Raw genomic sequence first — 18935 nt, 5'->3', positions numbered from 1 at the left:
TTTTCCTCCCATGGGATGTGAAGTACTTTTTTTTTTAACGGAGTTATGGGCACAGGGAAAAGTAATTCTTAGTTGTTCGGAGCTGAAATTCATTTTCTCATCTCTTTTGGACAGCTTCTTGGGTACTGCTCAGTTTCATAGCGTATCATGTGTGTCTTCATTTTGGGGCCGTCCCTTTCTCCTGGCTCTCGTCTCACTTATAAAGAATTTTTTTACCCCTGGCCCTTCTGACTGCAGGACGCATTTGAGTTTGTCACCTGCCCTCTGAGGATGGAAACTTCCTCACCCCACACCGCGAACGGCACCTGCCCTCCACACAGCCCACCTTTCCAGGTGAGCTCAGGAGCGCTTCCACGTCCACGGGCACCCTTCATGTGGCGCTTGTGGAGGGCAGCCTCCCTGAGATCAGGGGCAGAGCCCTTGGGCTGGGACCTGCTGGGTGGCTGCAGTCATGTCTGTGGGTGACATCCCCGTGTCCCTCTCGGGGTGCAGTTCAGGTGTAAACGTGGGCACTGCAGGTAGAGCAGGTCTGTCAGTGAAGGAGCGGTCTGGCTTTGACACATTCTTTTGGGATCGTTAAGCCCAGCGTGACGGCCGCGCTCCTGTAGGATGTGCCTGGCCCAGGGTGGGCCTCCCTCAGGCTGCCGGCGGGCCGTTTGCCCCACACTGTACGTGAGTGCTCACCACTCAGAACTCCTACTGCTCTGTCTGTAGATGTGACATCACTTGTCACTTAGTAGTTATCTGCCAGCAGAGAGAGGTTTTCGCACCTGGTCTGATTTCTTCCAGGTGCTGTGTCAGCTGTGACCTGGGACATCTGCTTGTTGGGGACGTGGAGCCTCGCTCTTACGTCACCTGGCAGGTACTGCCAGCCCTTGAGTGGCAGTGGGAGAGGTGTCCTGAGTCCCCACAACCAGAGGCCTGGATTCACATGCCGGGGACAGATGTGGCATCCAAGGGGGTGGGGTCACCTACAGGTTCTGAGCCCGGCCAGACTAGGGGCACCAAGGCCAGCCCATGGAGGGAGAGGCGGGAAGAAGGCTGCCCTTCTTGAGGGGCAGCAAGGTGGAGGCAAGCCTGGTGGGCAGTGTCCAGTGGGAGGTGTGGGTGAGGTTAGAGCTCAGGGTCTGACACAGGCCCTTATGCTCTCCACGGAAAGGTGGTGGGTGACGACCAGAGAGCTCTTTGGCTCACATGCATCCCTGCACCTGCCCAGAGGGCGAGTGACACGTTCCTGCAGTGTGGGCCTCCCGGACTGAACGGCACAGGTGGTTTGTGTTGAGGTTTTTACTATTTTAAACATTTTTAGACGCTCCTTTCGGTGGTGGTTTTATCTCTAGTTTCCCCCAAGCTCTGGGGCCCACATCAAAGACTTACCATCTCATTTAGATCATCTCAGCGATTTGTAGTAAGTTTCTCCTGTAGGCTACAGAGTGGTTGCCCTAGAACTCTTTCCCCCCGCCCCCAGTTTTATTGAGAAACTGACACGCGTCACTGTATAAATTCCACATGTGTAGTATGATGCTGTGACTGACATACGTCAGGAAGTGATGACCACGCTAGGGTTAGTTACCACCCATCATCTCGTGTAGATACAGGAAAAAGAAGGAAATAGGTTTTTCTCCTTGGATGACAACATAGGATGTACTCTGTTAACAACCTTGCTGCACAGGCAGAGAGTGGGTTCCGTCCAGATCACTGCAATAGAGCAAGTCATGCCAAGTTTTTGATTTCCCAGCATGTATAAAAGTTGTGTTTATGCTAGATTGTAGTCTGTTAAATGTGCAGTAGTAGTATGTCTTTAAAAACGTAGACACCTTAATTAAAAAATGCTTAATTGCTAAAAAGCATGCCAACCATCATCTGAGCCCTCAGTGAGACAATCAGCCCTGGAGGGGCGAGCGCGGCAGGGTCGCAAGCTGTTTGTTTCCTGTTCTGCGGATGGTCTCACACCACTGCTCGCTTGCAGCCTCCTGGTTCAGGTTTCAGTGCTGCTGCATTTTTAACATTTCAAAGCATTTAAAGCCAGGTCTGCCCTACGGGAGATGCCCTCCTCCATCCCCTTCAAAGAAAACCAGCTGCAGTTGGTGTGATTTTGGGCTCCAGGGACATGAGAGTGGCTCACGGTAAAGGCAGTTAACACGAGACTTCTGGAGATGTCCTTCCTTTTCTCCATTCCTCCCTTATTACTGTATCTCTTTGAATCTGAGATGCCAGGCGTTAATTACATCCTGATTTCAGAAATGAAAAAGTAGAAAATCATTTGTCTTAGAATAAACAGAAATGCGTGGTTTCTTCTCAAAGTCCACCTGGAGGTTGGTGCAGCCCCGCACCTCGTGTCAGGAGCCCCACCGTCCCAACTGGCTTGGCGGCAGTGTGGTCACTGATCGTCTGTTATTAAACGTGGGTGGGTTTACCCACTGTCCTCACTGGGTAACGGAGATTACCTGCAACTGATGGGAAAAGTCGCTGTGCGGATACGGCAGGTAAGGAAATTGGTTCCAGCTTCTGTGCTGAATGCCAGCCCCGCAGTTACTGCATAACAGCTGTGACCTGTTTATTCACTATGTCAGATGTCATCTTTTTTTAACCTTTTATTAGGTTCAGGGAGCGAGTTTCCGGGGCTGGAAAGAAGTGACTTCACTGTTTAACAAGGATGACGAGCAGCACCTGCTGGAAAGATGTAAATCCCCCAAGTCCAGAGGGTGAGTAGCTGCTATCTGGACAGCAGCCGTTCCAGCGGCGGTGGGGAAGCAGGGCAGTGTGCAGGGACGCTGAGGGCTTCCTTCCCCGTGTGAGGAGACAGAAATGAGTCGTACTGATTTTGACAGTAAGCACTTAGAAAGATTATGGAAAAGTGGAAAAAAAGCTTCTCTGACCAGCTCTCAAACTTTAACAGTAAATAGAACTTATGAGCCTTAAAGCAGCTTGTAGCCATGCTTAAGGTGTGTAGTAGTTTCAGAAAATCAAGAAAAAAACCCAGTTAAAAATGCAAAGATTGACTGTAAGCTGTAAAAGATTTTAGAAAATTGGGGCTTCCCTGGTGGTGCAGTGGTTAAGAATCCGCCTGCCAAGGGTAGGGGACATGAGTTCGAGCCCTGGTCCAGGAAGATCCCACATGCTGCAGAGCAACTAAGCCTGTGCACCACAACTACTGAGCCTGTGCTCTAGAGCCCGCAAGCCACAACTACTGGGCCCATGTGCCACAACTACTGAAGCCCACGCACCTAGAGCCCGTGCTCTGCAACAAGAGAAGCCACCGTAATGAGAAGCCTGCATGCCACAAGAGAAAGCCTGTGGACAGCAACAAAAACCCAACACAGCCAAAAATAAATAAATTAAAAAAAACAGATTTTAGAAAACTGAATATATTTAAGCTGACAGTGCTGCTAATTTATTATAAATATTTTGAAAGTTTAAAAAATGTATTTAGGGAGTTCCCTGGCAGTCCACTGGTTAGGACTCTGCGCTTTCACTGCCGTGGGCCTGGATTTGATCCCTGGTTGGGGAACTAAGATCCCACAAGCCATGCGGCATGGCCAACAACAAAAAAATGTTTTTAAAGATGAAAATATAAGTTCAGTGACGACCTAGTGGAATTGCCAGTGGCAGGTGACTCCTGGTGAGTCTGACCGTAGAGAGGCTTCTCTCCCGAGGACCGGGTGCCTCGGCAGCACTCATGACCCCCCAGCACTGTCTGGCCCTCCCCTGCCTCTGACCCCGTGGTCATGACCTCATGCGCCCTCTCTGCAGGGACTGTGTAAGTCGGTCCTCTTGGATGTCAGGGTGGCAGCTGACAGGGGGCCTGAAAACACGCCTGTGTCCTGGCCCCTCGGTCCAATTAAATGAGACTCTGAAGGGGTCGGGCCTGGACGCCGGCGTTTTTACCCGTGTCCTGGGGATGCTCCCGGCCGCCAGGCTGGGGGACTGCGGCCAGAGCCCTGAGTCGTGTGTGAGCATTCGCCTCCACAGTCGGCCGTATTTTCCTCAGAGCGCACAGCGCTCTGAACATCTGAGGCTGCAGCTCTGAATAAACCTGTGGAAAACTGAACCTGTGGTAAATGGAGTAACGCCCCGTTTCTGAATCTGGACCTGGGGCTTCTTTTCTCAGGTTGGTTCAGAGACGAGCTCGGCCTTCCGTGTGGCCTTGAGACAGTCTGCTTTTTCCTCTTCTGTTTGAGAGTGACTTTGCATTTTGCCAAGTGTGGTACCTTAAATACAGCGTTCACAAGTTTCCCTAATCATGTGTAGTGACTGCTTTTTCCTTATTAATATTTCAAGTTTTACGTATAAATCTGTGTGAGCTTTCCAAACAAGACTTCTTTAAAAAAGAACCTTTTATTTTATAAAATAAACACAACTTGAGGCTCTGAGATGATTGATCACCAACACTTAACTCTTTCGTCTCCTGTAGAACTAACTTACGATTAAAAGAAGACTTGAAGACGGAGAAGAAGTCTGGATTTTGGGACAATTTGGTTTTGAAACAGAGTACACAGTCTAAGAAACCAGATGAGATCGAAGGTTGGGAGCCACCAAAACTTATTCTTGAAGACGTGGCAGCCAACTCGGGCGACCCCATGAGTGACCGTCTGTCCGGGCCGGGCTGGGAAGAGGACGCCAGGGGCTCCACCAAGTACACCAGCCTGGCCGGTGCCGGGAACAGCTCGCGCTGGAGCCTCAGGTCAGCGGGGAAGCTGGTCAGCATCCGTCGGCAGAGCAGAGGCCACCTGACGGACGACTGGGAGGAGCTGGAGTGACGGCCCCACTCCTGCGAGTTCACAAACCAAGGTCTGCCTGATTTTGCACCTTTGTATCTCATTTCATTCAGATTCCTAGAGTTTGCTGTATCACAGTGTGTTTTTAGTAGAGTATCAAGTTTGGTCTTTCCCTGATGAAAACTGCAGAGAATCTGCCCTGTGCTGTTTTATTTGGACTCTCCTCTTCAAATGCTTACTTAGGAAATTCCTCAGTGGACACGAACAGGGACCGCACATCAACTGCCTTATGTGGAAACGTCCTCCTGTCGTCCACGTGTTGCTGAGACTGGAGACGTGAGGTTTGCTGCTGTCCGGGAGGAGCGCAGTGGTAATTTGCATTTTGCCACAAAACCGTCTTCCTGTGTCCTCGGTTGCAGTTCTTTGTTCCGTGTCTTGATCCCTTTCTCTGCATGTAGCACATACGTGTAGTCTATGACACAAGAATGTAGCAGCTGCGCAGTTCTCTTCTGTTGCCAGAAACCTGCAATCCAGGTGTAAAATGAATCTTCCAAAGGTCATGTTACATTGTGTTAACTCTTCTTTTGTACTAAATTTTAAAATATGCAAGCAGAATAAACCCTGGAGAAGCAAAGGCTGTATCTGATCAGCGTGAATGCACTGTCTGCAAACGCGTCTTCATCTCCAGCCTCCTGTACGCGCATTAGATGATGACGGTGGTTCTTACCTTGAGGTTTTATTTTTATTTCTCCTGAACTTTTAAATATTGATCTTATTTTCTTCTAAAACTTTGTTCTCTGTTTTTGATTGCAGATCAAAGAATGCTATATATAAAGCATGGATCAGTTTTAGTAACTTGACAGTTAATTTTGTTTGGAAAATAATAACTCGCTTGTTAAGAGTTAAAACTGTATGTAAAATGATGAAAGTGCCTCTCTTCTCTAACACCCAGGGTTTTGTTTTTCCAAATGAGAGACTGGCTGGTTTGGGCACGTCACTGAGGCATCTCGTGTGTCTCCAGACTTGCTCTCTGCCTCCCTGATAGACTGGCCCCGTGGTCAGGTACCCGTGCACGTGTGTCCTCAGCAGGACAGCTCCGATCCACAGGAGTATGTGTCTATCTCAGGTCACGGTGGCTTCACAGAGAAGGTATTGGGGTTTTTTGGTTAAAAACAAAAACCTCCAGTTACACTGTGCATTCCTCTCTTTAAAAGCCACTGTCCTCAGTGTTCAGTTCTGTGCTGTTCGACGTAAAGGGGTGCCATTTAGCATTTCTGTGGACTCCGGGGGGTGACAGTGTCTGCCTGTCATCTGTCATTTCTCAATCAGTCATCTGTCTACACTCTGTCATCTCCAGCCATCTATGTACAATGTATACCTGTCCTCTAACCATCTCTCTCGCTCTGTCTACGTAGCGTCCATCAGTCATCTATGTCCATCTTTTTCTAAGAGACAAGAAGTTTACTTCACTGAGCCTTGAAAGGGGGACATGTAAGTGGTGGTAAAATCCAGTTTGCGTTAGAACCTTGAAATGTTCATACTGGAACTGAAAACCGTGTTTCCTCGGGGAAACGGTTCAGTCCATAGACTGTAGTCCTTCTCCCTAAAGAGACGCTTGCTGTGGCTGCAGACGAGCTCCAGGCCGTCATTTACGCGAGGATTTTAAAGCAGGAGCCGTGGGCTTGTCTTGGGCTAATCCTGTGTTGAGGTGCAGGGAGGCAGACCTCGTGTCCGAGGCTCTAGGCAGGGAGCTCAGCGCGGTGGTGGGGACAGTGTCCTCACTGTGGGGAGCCTGTGCCCGTGTGCTGCGACGCTCAGTGCCCGTGACACACCCGCCGTGGTGCACAGCTGGCAGAACAACTCTTCATACCATTGTTCCTCAAAACCAGACCGGGGTTGGAATATGCACATAAATCACACTTATCTACAAAGATAAACGTAAAAATGAATTTTTCTTCTGTTGTATCTGATTAAACAAAAATATTTGTGGGTTTTAATATAAATATTTATTGGTATGCTTTGGGGGAAAGATATTTTTTCTTGATAGAATTTACCGAAGCATCTTTGTTTTGTTCACTGGCTGATGAGAAAAGAGGTTTGTTTGAATTCTGTAAAAACATAGCTTCTCTGTGTGAAGAGTGAAGTGTCTGCTCTTTCGACTGTCGTTTTTAACAGAAAAGTGATTGGCTTCAAAGAAGGTTGAATTCTTAATGCTGAGGTTTTTTAAAATAAAACATGCTTTCTATACTCTGACTGTTAGTTTGCACGGTTACTGGAATCTGCTTCCGGTGACTCAGTCACTCAGAGCTGATGGTACCCGTCTCGACACCTTCAACCTCATTTAAGATGCCAACGAAATGTGTAGACTCATAAATAAACGACCAGCTTCAGCCTCAGCTGTCAGGATTATCGTTTGTGTATCTGAATGGACGCTGTTTGGGAACAGCAGGCGCTGCGCCTGCCCTGCCCTGGGCCCCGCTTCCGATTTTACTGCAGTGACTCCACGAGTTAGAGCCTGAAGCAAGCCCCTCCTCAGCACCCAGCTGACAGGAGGACGTTCTTTACTTAATCATCTTCATCTTGTAAAAAGGTTTCCATCTGTTTTTCTCAAACAGTGGCCTCTTCTGGAGAGAAACCCTGACCTCCCTTAGGGACTGGATGACCACGATGCCATCTCAAGCCAGGTGACACGTCCGAGTCCCACCACCTTCCTTTCCCGTGGTGTGCGTGTTTCTGCCTTTCCCTCGCTGGTCTCCTGGCCTGTCCCTGCCCTCGTCCCCTCTTCCTCCCCTCCCCCCCACCTCACCCACTCCTGCTCCCGTCCTGCTCTACACCTGCTCTGGGGGCGTGTGGTTCCGCTGGTGGTTTCAGACCCTGAACCTCAGGTGCTCACTCACAGACATACGTCACCAGATATTTTCTGACTGTTGTCACAGGCCGGGGACTTTCTCTTCTTTCTCCCCATTTACTTCTAGCCATTTATATACTTTCTAGTTTTTATGGTTCTCAGTTGATATTTGAACAAAAGAAGGGCAGAACACTATTTAATAAGCTTTAAAGAAATGAATTGGCTAAAAATTTAACTTTGTGATAAAATAGTCCAAAGGGGGGTACAGACGGTGCTGAATGACTAACCAAGGGACCTGCTGCTGCCACTGCTTTCTTTTGGCAGAAGAGCGGTTCTGGGTGATGGATGCGGGGCAGGAACGCCCTCCGAGGGGGTTTCCCAGCGCCTGTGCCCTGAGGACAGGCACCGTCACTTCCTAGTAGTTGCCGCTTCACCACAAGGGTCTGATGGGGCTGTGACCCACACGTGATGCTGTCGTGGTGAGTGCGTGTCCTCACGGCTGTGTTCTGTAGTTTGTAATCGTGGATACAGGACCTAGCCTGGTCCAGAACTGTCTGCAGGGCACCTCCTGGGTCGCAGGGTCCCTTGGGGCTCCTGGGGCAGGGGGGTGGGGTAGGGTGGTGGATGGCCACATCCTGTCCCAGCCTGGTCCACTCGGTGCTGGCCAGCTGTTAACGTTCAGCCAGCTGAATGCACCTGTTTTCAGAAAAAGCGCTACTTTGTAACCTAAATGGCTTTCGATTCATGTTGTGCAGAGTCACGTTGCAATGAAAAATTACTAATCTTCACTAATAGCAGAACAAAGTGATGAACTATTGATAGATTTTGCCCACTGTTGAAAAATGTAAAATTTCTACTGAAAGAAGCAGTCTCAGGATTTGGAAAATATTTGAGCTGTGTCCTTTAGTAACAGGGTGATGAACGCAAAGGTGACCCCCAGGGTGTGAGGTGTCACATGGGTCTAGAAGGAAAGCCCCGCATAGCTGGGTAGCACCCCGGATTTGGTGCCCCTGATGAGGTCATCGTGTTACCCTGGAAACAGTGGCCCAGCACCCGACTTTCCTCAAACTCACGGGGAGAATGACGTGGCAGACGAGACCTTTTAACGGTTGCATTCGGATGAGGGATTGCAGGTGACTTTCACCTCTATGTTTTTCACGCCTTCTGGGGTATTTTGAAAAATCAGTTAGACAAGCGTACAGACCGTATTAACAAGCAAACCAGCTCCGCTCTGGGTTTTTCTAACCATGTCGTCTCCCCGCTGTGTTCGCACAAGGACAGGTCAGGGCGCTGCGGCTGGGCCTGAGGTCGTGGGAAGGTGAGGTGTGGCCGGGCCAGCCCTGCAGGGGGCCCTGACCCGCTCGGTAGTGAAGCCATGGGGGTAATAAACCGAAAATTGGCTTCTTCCCTGTGAGGAAGAGGCCGTCTTTTCTGACCGAGTGTCTGTGTTCCAGTTCCCAAGTGGCGACTCTAGCCTTCATGCAGAAATTCTGAATTTAGAAATGGTGGCTTTAAACAGAACAGCAAGGGAGAGATGACACGTGGCTGTGGCGTGTGCATCTGCCTCGTGGGGGGAGGGCGGTGAGGAGACCTCAGACTCTGGCGTCGGGCGAGGGTCTCAGGCGCCATCCACTCCACTCTCTGGTGCCGCCCGGCCTCCTGCGGGGCACCTGGTCCATCGGGGCTCCCGGAGGCGGTGCCGCTGCGCCCGTTTCCCAGATGATCAGAGTGAGGCTCCGAGGGTGTTTGTGCCCAGGCACTCATTGGACCAGGAGCTGAGATCCAGGTGGGGAAGCCGGAGGCACCTGCTGTTCTGAGGGGTCTGACGTGTCCCCAGGACTGGTTGGGGGTGCAGGGCCTGGCTTCAGACTCACAGGGACGGGGTCTAAATGCTGGCTTAGACCTCGGGAGGCCACACAGTTTGTCCCTCGTCGCAGAAGGCGTGGCTGGACAGGGTGTGGCTGGCATGGAATGCGGTGGTGAGGGCCAGGCGAGGCTGTGGGGCGTCTGGGCAGGTGTCCCCACCTGGCGGTCCCTCCTGGATGGGTGGAGCCCCCTGCCCGTATGCACCGGGCAAACGTTTTCATGAAGCGGACGGAGCATGGGATTCAGTGGGGTGAGGAGGCCGTGTAGCTGGTGGACGGGAAGCTGAGAGGCTGGCAGAGTTTGGGAGACGTTCCTGGGGCAGCAGGGGTGCCAGGGCCTCGGAGCGGGAGGTTACTCCAGATCTGCAGGCTCTGCGAGGCTGGTTCAAGGAAAGGGGCTCCTCCTGGACTAAGCTTTTCGCACCTGTCAGCCACCCAGGGTCCCGATGGTGAGGAAGCCAGCGCCCAGCTTCCGTGCATTCACAGCTCATCCAGGAGAACCATCCCCAGTGAAACAGTCATTCTCCTTTTAACAACAGGAAAGGCCACGCTCGGCTGTGAACAAGAGTCCCCACACCTCGGTCACTCTGTGGGTCCTGAGGAATTGGGGGCCCCCGGGTCTCAGTGTGTGTGGGAGTGTTAAGAGTTGTGCTTTTTCTGTACAGCGTGTGCCACTCCTGAGCCCGGTAGCAGCAGGCATGTGCAAGGGAGGCCAGATTACACCTAAACCTCTAAGTGGTGGTTATTTTTCATAATTAACCCGTCACATTTCAATTTGGAAGTGACAGGCATTTCAGTTTTTAAAAACTGTATTATGGAAAATATCTATGCAAAGGTAAGAACAGTGCAGTGGGCAACTCAGCCACTGAGATTCCACAGTTGCTGAACGTGTCATATTTGCTTCACGTGTGTGTTTTACCTGATAAATGATTTCAAGGCTGAGATATATATTCACCACTTAAAAGTAAATTACAGACATCGTGACGTTTCGCTCCTGAATGCGTACAGCATGCATTTCTAAAAACGAAGCTATTCCCCCAGCATAACTAACTACTACGTCAATGGCACACCTCACAAAATTAACCATTCCCTAACATCATCTGATACCCATAGATACAGTCAGGTTTTCCCGATTGTCTGGAAAATGTCTTTTTAGCTGCTTTTGATTTCGTCCTCAAGACCACGGCATGGTGTGTGCATTGTGCCTGGCCTGCTGCAGGGGCTCAGCCGATACTCAGGTAGGTGTGAAATGTGGGCATGGGGATGACAGGTTCCCTCCCGCCTCGCCTGCCTGCAATTGCCTCTCTCCGCCTGCAGGAATGTGTGTCTGGGGACTTGCTTCTGTACAAATCCACCGCTTTGTGCTGGGTTCTGATACTCAAGAGTCCTTTCTCTGGGTATCGGCCAAGTTTCTGATTCTGTCCCAGGCCTCTGTCGTCTGTCTTCTGGTCGCCAGTCTCCCTCCAGGGTCTTTGGCCTCAGTGAAGTGGTGGATAAGTTTATATAATTAGAAGTTAATGTCTCAGCATGACTTTTCAGAATTGCAGAATTTAGTGATAAAGGCAGGGTAGAATTTTAGCTTTCAAGAGAGTTGAATAAATCTGGAAGGGGGTGGTGATGGGAAAAATATCATTTGCTTTGAGTTTTCTTTCTGAGAAGTATTTTTTTCTTTAGAGGCTAGGGTTTCAAAATTCTCTTCTCCCTAGAAACTTAGAACTGGCTCCGTAAGCTAGCAGGAGGATGCCAAGAATTTTTGTTCTGTAAGAAATCTCCAAAGCTCAACATGCAGAAGCACCTGGAAGACCAGTTTCCCTTGGGAACCAGTGAGCAGGACCCAGATGAGGGCATTGCTCTCCCCCAGGAGATACGCAGCTCTATTCTAGTACTTCGCTGTTTCTCTCACTTTATAATTTTGGGTGCTTACAGATCTTCAAAAGGCAATGTGAGATAAAATACTGGAAAGATATCAAAATGTAAGTAATTACCTTGAAGTAGAATTATGGGTAGCATTTTCTTTTTTTTTTGTATATTGGCTTTTTAACAAAACTTTTTACAGTGAATATACATTACTTTTGTGATAAAAAAACAGGGCGACAAATGTTGTTGAAAAAGTAACACCTCAGTTTTTAAATGGAAAATAGCAAACATATCCAAAAGAAGAAACAAAATTATATAAATCATGGGCTGGCACACTACAGCCTGGTGGACAACTGTGGCCGTCCCCCTGTACTTACTTATATGGCATACAAGTTAAGAATGTTTACATTTTCAAATGGTAGAACAACTTAAAAGAATAATATACTGTGACACATGAAATCCCACAGAGTTTAATTGGAACACTCGCTATCAATGTCCCCCACGCAGTTGAAGTCTGAGTTACGTATAGATTGTCTATGGCTGCAAGAGAGAATGTGGGCCCTGAAAAGCCAAAAATATTTAACACCTGCCTCCTCACAGAAAATCTGCTGAACCCTGGTGAAAACTCCTTCACGTACACATCCTTCCCCTCTACAGTTTTCAGCTCCTGGCCAGTCTTGTTTTATCTTTAGTCACCCCCTAGCCTCAACCAAGAGAATTAACTATGTTAAAGTAAATCCCATAATCCTGTAATTTCATCATCTTCATGTTGTTTAAATTAAAAAGTTGAGAATTTACCAAGAAGATGTAATAATCATAAACATACATGAACAAACATTAGAGCTTCTAAACATATGAAGCAAACACTGAGGAAAGAAGAGCCAGCTCTATATTATAGTAGGAGACCCCAATACCCCACTTCAAGAAGAGACAATATCCACCATTAGATCAATCAATTTAATACACGTTATTATACACAGAACAAAGGAAAAACATGATCATTTCAATTGATGCAGAAAAAGCAGTTGACAAAATTCAACACCCTTTCACGATGGAAATACTCAACTAATTCTGAATAGAAGGCAACTGCCCCAACATTATACAGCCATATAAAAAGTCCCAGCTGACACCCTCTCAATGCTGAAAGACTGAAAGCTTTTCCTCTAAGATCAGGAACAAGACAAAATGCCCACTCTCACTACTTCTGTTCCACACAGATTGGAAGTCTGCACCAGACAGAGCCATCTGGGCAAGAAAAAGAAATAAAGCATCCAAATTGGAAAGGAAGTATTAAAATTTTCTGTTTGCAGGTGGCATGATCTTACATGTAGAAAATCCTAAAGACAACAAAAAAATCAACATACAAACATCAGTTGCATTTCTATACAATAACAATGAAAAATCCAAAGAGGAAATTAAGAAAATTTCATTTTTTAATGGCAACAAAAAGAATAAAACACTTAGGAATGAACTGAGTGAAAAAGGCTGAAAGAAAAAGACACAAATAAATGGAAGCCATCCCATGTTCATGGATTGGAAAACTTCCACCCAAAGCAATCTATAGAGTCAATACAATCCCCACCCAAGTCATAACGGCATATTTGGTCAAATGATTTTCAACAAGGGTGCCAAAACCATTCAGTAGGGAAAGGACAGTCAACACACGTTGCTGGGAAAACCACATATCCACATGCAAACGAATGAAGTTGGATCCTTACCTTATTATGCTATGTGCAAAAATTAAAACTATAAAACTCTTAGAAGAAAACATAGGGAGAAAGCTTCATGACATTGGATTTGGCAATGAAATCCTGGATATGACAAAATGTGCAGGCACCAAAAAAAAGAATAGCGAAATCGGACATCAAAATTTAAAACCTCTGTGCGTCCAAGGACACAGTCAACAGAGTGAAAAGGCAACCTAGGGAATCGGAGAGAACATTTTCAAGTTGTCTAGCTGATAAGGACTTAGTGTCCAGAGTTGTAGTAGTTCTTTCTATATTCAACAACAAAGCCACATACAACTCAATTAAAAAGAGGGCAAAGGACCTGAATAGACATTTCCCCAAGAAAGACGTATAAACAGCCAACAAGCACAGGAGAAGATGCTCAACATCACTTCTCATCAGGGAAATGAAAATCAAAGCCATAATGAGATATCACCTCCCAACCATGTGGACAACTACTATAAAAAACAAACAAAACAAGCCCAACCTCACAAGATAACAAGTGTTGGTGAGGATGCAGAGAAACTGGAGCCCCTGGGCACTGTTAGAGGCTGCACCATTGTACACTCCCACCGTGGAAAATAGTATGGTGGTTCCTCAAAATATTAACTATATAATTAGCACATGATCCAGCAATTCCACTTCTGGGTATACATTCAAAAGGAAACGAAACCTTTATCTAGAAGAGAGATCTGTACACCATGTTCACAGCAGCCCAAAGGTGGAAGCAACCCAAGTGCCCATCAACAGACAGAGAAACAGAATGTGGTCCAACCACACAATGGAACACTACTCAGCTCACAAGTGAAGGAAATCCTGAGCGATGCTACAACACGGATGAAAAGACAACCACTTTATGATTCCAGTTACATGGTGTGTCTACAGCAGTCAGACCCATAGAGACAAAGTGGATGGTGGGGGCCAGAGGCTGGTGGGTGGGGAAGGGGAATTAGTGTTTAATGGGGACAATTTCTGTTTGCAGAGATAAAAAGTGTTCTGCAGACGATGGTGGTGGTGTTTGCACAACAATGTGAATGCACCTAAGGCCACGGGCCTGTACACTGAAACACGGTTAAGATGGCAAATTTTATGTGTATTTCACTGCAATTAAAATTTTTTAATGACATTTGAATTTTCTATGTAGATTAAATAGTAAAAAGCTACTTGCATTCGTCTGTGCAAATTTCTCAAATGACTGTCAAAGAAAAGTGAAAATTTTATCCAAATAATAGAAACAACATAGTTGAGGTGTCTCTCCTGTCTGACACAGAAGAACAAACACGGCGTGTGGAGAATCTCGCCATCCTGAGCGAGAGACACGTGAAAAGCCCTCTCGCATCCTCAGGTGGCTGTGCTCTGAGCACCTCTGTTCTCCATGTGGGCCTGAGTCGGTGCTGGGGGCGGGGAGGGCAGCAGAACCCCCAGGAATACGCCTGAGAGATGCATGTGCCAATGACACCCAGAAGGTGCTGGCGAGGGGGCACTGCAGTCACACCTTTGCGGTGGGAAGGAGCAGGCCACACCAGCCATGGCAGGGGTCAGGAAGGTGCACGTGGCACGTCCCTGCTGGGATTCTGGGGGGCGCCCAGGGGACACTGTTCTCCAAAAGTGAGGGTCTGCTTCCTCTGCAAAAAGGGACAGAAAGCAGAGCTCATCTGGAGTGAGGTCAGAAGACGCGACCACACCCAGATAGGAGCAGGGGGGTGCGAGCTGAGAAGCAAGTGGATGTCGGGCCTTTCAGCCGAGCAAGTGTCGGCAGCAGGAAATCACTGGGTCCCTCAGGGTTTTCCCTCCCAGGTTTGCAGATCCTTGGGTATCTCAACGGGTGGGGGTGATGCTGCATTTGGTAGGGAATACAGGAAAGGGAGAGGAGTGAAGCATATGCATTTTCTCACACCGTTAATGAAAGAAAGAAATGTCATAAGCCAAGACAGCTTCTGCCTTTTCATCTATGGTTTTCAGCACACTTCCTTCTGTAACTATGGAGGAAAGCAGCAGATGAAGTTTACAGCCCGTTTATTGCTAGGTTAGGGCCCATGATGAAGAAAATGAGCTCTAACCAAGATACGTCTCAGCTATTACATTAAAGGCAAAGGATTTTCCAAAAGGGAGGATGTCACTAAACTGAAAACAGACACTTCTCCTCAGTAACTTCAGTTTCCAAGGAATTATCCTAATGCTTAAAGGAGGACACACACCAATTCTTCACAAACCCTTCCCAGAAAATGGGAGGGAACGCTCCCAAGGCAAGCCCCTTCTAGGAGGCTGTTTTCACCCTGATACCAAAACCAGACAAAGACTCACCAGAAAAGCACAGCTAATCTCTCTTGTGAAAATGCTCAGTAAAACCAGCAAACTAAACCCACCAAATGTGTATGGAAACCACATGGGACGTGGGCCTGAAAATGCAAGGTTGGTTCAACACACAAAAGTCAACACACGACCACCGCTGTAGATGTAGAAAGAGCACTCGAAAAAATCTAACATCCTTTCATGATTAAAAAAAAAACCAAACACGTCAACAAAGCGAGGCTGGATGGGAGCACCTCACCCTGATCCAGGCGTCCACAGAGAGGCCCAGCATGCACCACACCCACAGGCGAAGGGCAGGGAGCCTCCCAGGAACATGCTAGGATGTGTGTGCACTGCCATCCACGTGCATGGGGGTCTGGCCGGAAAGCTGGGAAGGAGAGGAGAGAGGGAAGGAGGGAGGGAAGAAAGAAGGAAAGGTGAAAAGCCACCTCTATTTGCAGAGGACACGATGTATATCCACGTCCTAAGGAATCTACAAAAAATACTGCTAGGTTTAATTAGCGATTTCAGCAAAGTTACAGGATACAAAATCAGTATACAAACACCTTACATGAGCATTTTGTTTGATTCTGTATGTTTGTTAGAATCTGTACGATTCTAAAAGCAGCATTTACAGCAGAAATAACATCAAATCCTTCAATACTGTCCCTAAAGGAGACATGGTTCTCCATGGACAGCCCTGAGCAAACGCACAACAGATGCCATGAAACTCCCAGACTAGCACCTGGACCTGCTGCAGAACCTAATGTGGCTCCTCCTGGCCCATGAGTCACAACCCGGGTGAGAAAATGTACCTCAAGGCAAAGGAAGACGCCACAGACTTCCAGATGCCACTTCCTGAGGGTGGCAGTTCCCGCAGGGGCGGCTTTGGGCCCACTCCTGGCCGTGCTGAGAGGGTAGAGGGCGTGCAGATGACACATCGTGGGGAGCGACACCGTGCAGCCCGAGTCTGGTGAGCCCTCTGATGGAGCCACACTCAGAAATGACACATGAACCTGCAGCTCAGGACGATCCCTCCCTTCCTGTTCACGTCATCTGATCTTCCATAAATGAGTGATCAGGACCCAGGAACTGTGTGCCTGGAACTCTCTGCCTGCCCCCAAATGTATCCTGCTCACGCCCCCTCCCAGTGCTGCGGGCTCAGGCACACCTGCTATAGGTTTTGCCAATGCCTGTGTGCGGTTTTGGGTCCAAGCACATCTGCTGCCTCTGGAAACGGGCTAATTAATAGGGGGAACAGCTGGACTCTTCTCCCAAGACTTTTAATGTTATCTGGGGAAAAAACTCACTTCAAGAGGTTAACGTCCTCCTAAGAAGAAACTTATACAAAAAAGACTAACACCCCAAAAGTAAAACAGGCAAAGAACACAATTAGGTAATTTGCCAAAGCAAAACAAAATACAGGGCTTCCCTAGTGGCGCAGTGGTTAAGAATCCGCCTGCCAACGCAGGGGGCACGGGTTCGAGCTCTGGTCTGGGAAGATCCCACATTCCGCAGAGCAGCTAAGCCCATGAGCCACAACTACAGAGCCTGCGTGCTGCAAACACTGAAACCTACGTGCCTAGAGCCCGTGCTCTGCAACGAGAAGCCACCAAATGAGAAGCACGTGCACCACAACGAAGAGTAGCCCCCGCTCGCCTCAACTAGAGAAAGCCCGCGCACAGCAACGAAGACCCAGCTCAGACAAAAATAAATAAATTTATATGTTAAAAAAATACAGAAACTCGCCAATAAGCTTTCAGAAGACATGTCCTACCTCACAGCCTCTTCACATCCATCTTCGGGGGAGAAAGATGCCGCCTTCCATCCTCGCCAGTGCTCCGGAAACATCCTTACAAACAACTGACTCGTTTCCCTGGTTCTGCTTCTCGTTTATGGTAAGGAGATCATGAGATGCACACAGGTGCACACGTGGTGATGCTGATCACAAAGTGATCTGTTCCAGCTGTGTGGTACCAGGTCGCCAGTAAAAACCATATTTTCACAAACACTTTTGAAAAAAAGGCTGGTTATAAAATGAAAACAGTATATATGATGTTTACGGTTTTATGAAAAGCTTTCACCCAATACACACAGAGGGAAACTATCATTTGACAATTAAGCATAGTCTTGGCTGTGTCAGTTCAGCACAGAATGTAGTGAAAATACACTCTTTATTTACAAATATGCAAAACAGCAAATTTCCATGTGCTAAGAAGGAAGTAGAAATGACTTTGCTTGGGTCCTTGACCCTGTTCAGTCTCCCCTACACCTGCCGGGGCCATTCCTGCATTCCTTCTGGCAAGCACAGCTATCTCTGGGTGGCAGGGTTATATGCAAGTTTTATTCTTTTATAAACCTTTATTTTCAAAATTTTCTAAAACGTACATGCAATACTTTGAAAATAAAACAATCTTTGAAAGGTTTCAATAAATGATATCAAAATCATTGATACTACTTCCTTCAGTAAGATGCAAAACTGATGAAGTTAAAATCGGCAGATAAACATGATTTAATACTTTGCCTGCAAAAGGGGATTCAGAGCAGTACAGTGCAGGTCACACTGGGCTGGCCCCCAGGTCAGGGCCCCTGCCTGCCAGCATCGGGCCATGAGCCCAGGATCACAGCCCCAGACTCACGCCTTTGTGGGTCTCGGATGTCTGCACAATTCACAACCCAACGCTGAGCACCCAGAAGACATGCACATACTTCCCTGGGTTCCTTCTGTATCCAAGAGGATTCAAATGGACACGACCAATACAGTTAAAATACATCTCAAGAAAAATAAATATTCTGCACAATGTCCTTACAAGGATCAATGATCTATCCCCGCCCCCGATCACTACAAAATCAGGAAACTATCATTTGACAATTAAGAAGCGTATGCTTGGCTGTTAGTGTCAGTTCAGCACAGGATGCGGTGCTGAAAATACAGACTCTTTCTGAACCACATTCAACAAACATGCAAAGTTGCACATTTTAATGCGCTTAGAAGAAAAGCATTTTTTAAAGAAGGAAGTAGAAATGATTTTCCTTGGGCTCCCTGGCCCCACTTCACGGGTGGAAACAACAGATGCTCCCGCCCGCAGGTGCCAGGGCACTTTTCCACGTCCCTCCACGCCCTCCAGCCTGGGCACCAGGTCACGGCTCGGTCACGGAGGACGCGTCCTACCACGCTGCCCAGGCCACGGCGCGGTGGGGCCCTTAGAACTTGAAGAGGTCGATGAAGTGCTGCGGGGACACGGGCGTGAAGCAGCTGTCAGGGTCAGCAGCCGTGCAGGGGTGGCCCGAGTCCTGCGGGAGGAGTGGGTCGTTACCACACGGGGCGTGTTTCTGGAGGGAACGCAGCTCAGAAGCCGCCAGCTGCTTGTTTAAACGCGCCCCGGACCCCACCACAAAGGTGCGTGGACAGCAAGCGATGAGAACTACGAAAATGAAGGCAGCCACATGGCTCCCCGGGGTAGAGACTTCCCGAAGGAATTCCTGCTCCAGTGGATGGGGAGACGGGCTCTCCTGAGTTAGGGCCCCAGAGGGAGCCCTGGGCTCTGCGCCCCCGTCCTGGCCACACTCCTCCCCTCCCGCCGTGGGTTAGGGTCCACCCCGGGACCTGCTCTCGGCACCGCCCACC

The 18935-nt window shown here is 48.3% G+C and overlaps 2 protein-coding genes across 8 annotated transcripts in view; one reads left to right on the top strand and one right to left on the bottom strand.

Moving 5' to 3' along the window:
- TDRP (testis development related protein) overlaps positions 1-8301 on the top strand; it is a 54168-nt gene extending 45867 nt beyond the window's left edge. Inside the window, exons 2-5 of one of the 5 annotated variants that reach the window (XR_013825510.1) lie at positions 238-333; positions 2602-2705; positions 4415-7402; positions 7894-8301. Coding sequence is in view for 4 of the 5 variants with exons in the window: in XM_079909224.1 (XP_079765350.1) it covers positions 238-333; positions 2602-2705; positions 4415-4760 (546 nt within the window). In the remaining variant the exon portion in view is untranslated. Of the gene's footprint in view, positions 1-179; positions 334-2601; positions 2706-4414 lie in introns of those variants that run through there. The other 4 variants (XM_079909224.1, XM_079909223.1, XM_079909226.1 and 1 more) reach the window with 4 other exon arrangements.
- Positions 8302-8341: 40 nt separating this feature from the next.
- Positions 8342-18935, bottom strand: part of FBXO25 (F-box protein 25) — a 59373-nt gene continuing 48779 nt past the window's right edge. For all 3 annotated transcript variants that reach the window (XM_079909044.1, XM_079909046.1, XM_079909045.1), the window contains one exon: positions 8342-18601. In XM_079909044.1, coding sequence (XP_079765170.1) covers positions 18512-18601 — 90 coding nt within the window. In that variant the 3' untranslated portion in view covers positions 8342-18511. The remainder of the gene's footprint in view (positions 18602-18935) is intronic.

This window comes from Stenella coeruleoalba (genome assembly GCF_951394435.1).
Source record: "Stenella coeruleoalba genome assembly, chromosome: 21".
Taxonomy (NCBI): Eukaryota; Metazoa; Chordata; class Mammalia; order Artiodactyla; family Delphinidae; genus Stenella; species Stenella coeruleoalba.
Note: the sequence above shows the minus strand (reverse complement) of the source record. Positions and strands in the feature narration are given on the sequence as shown.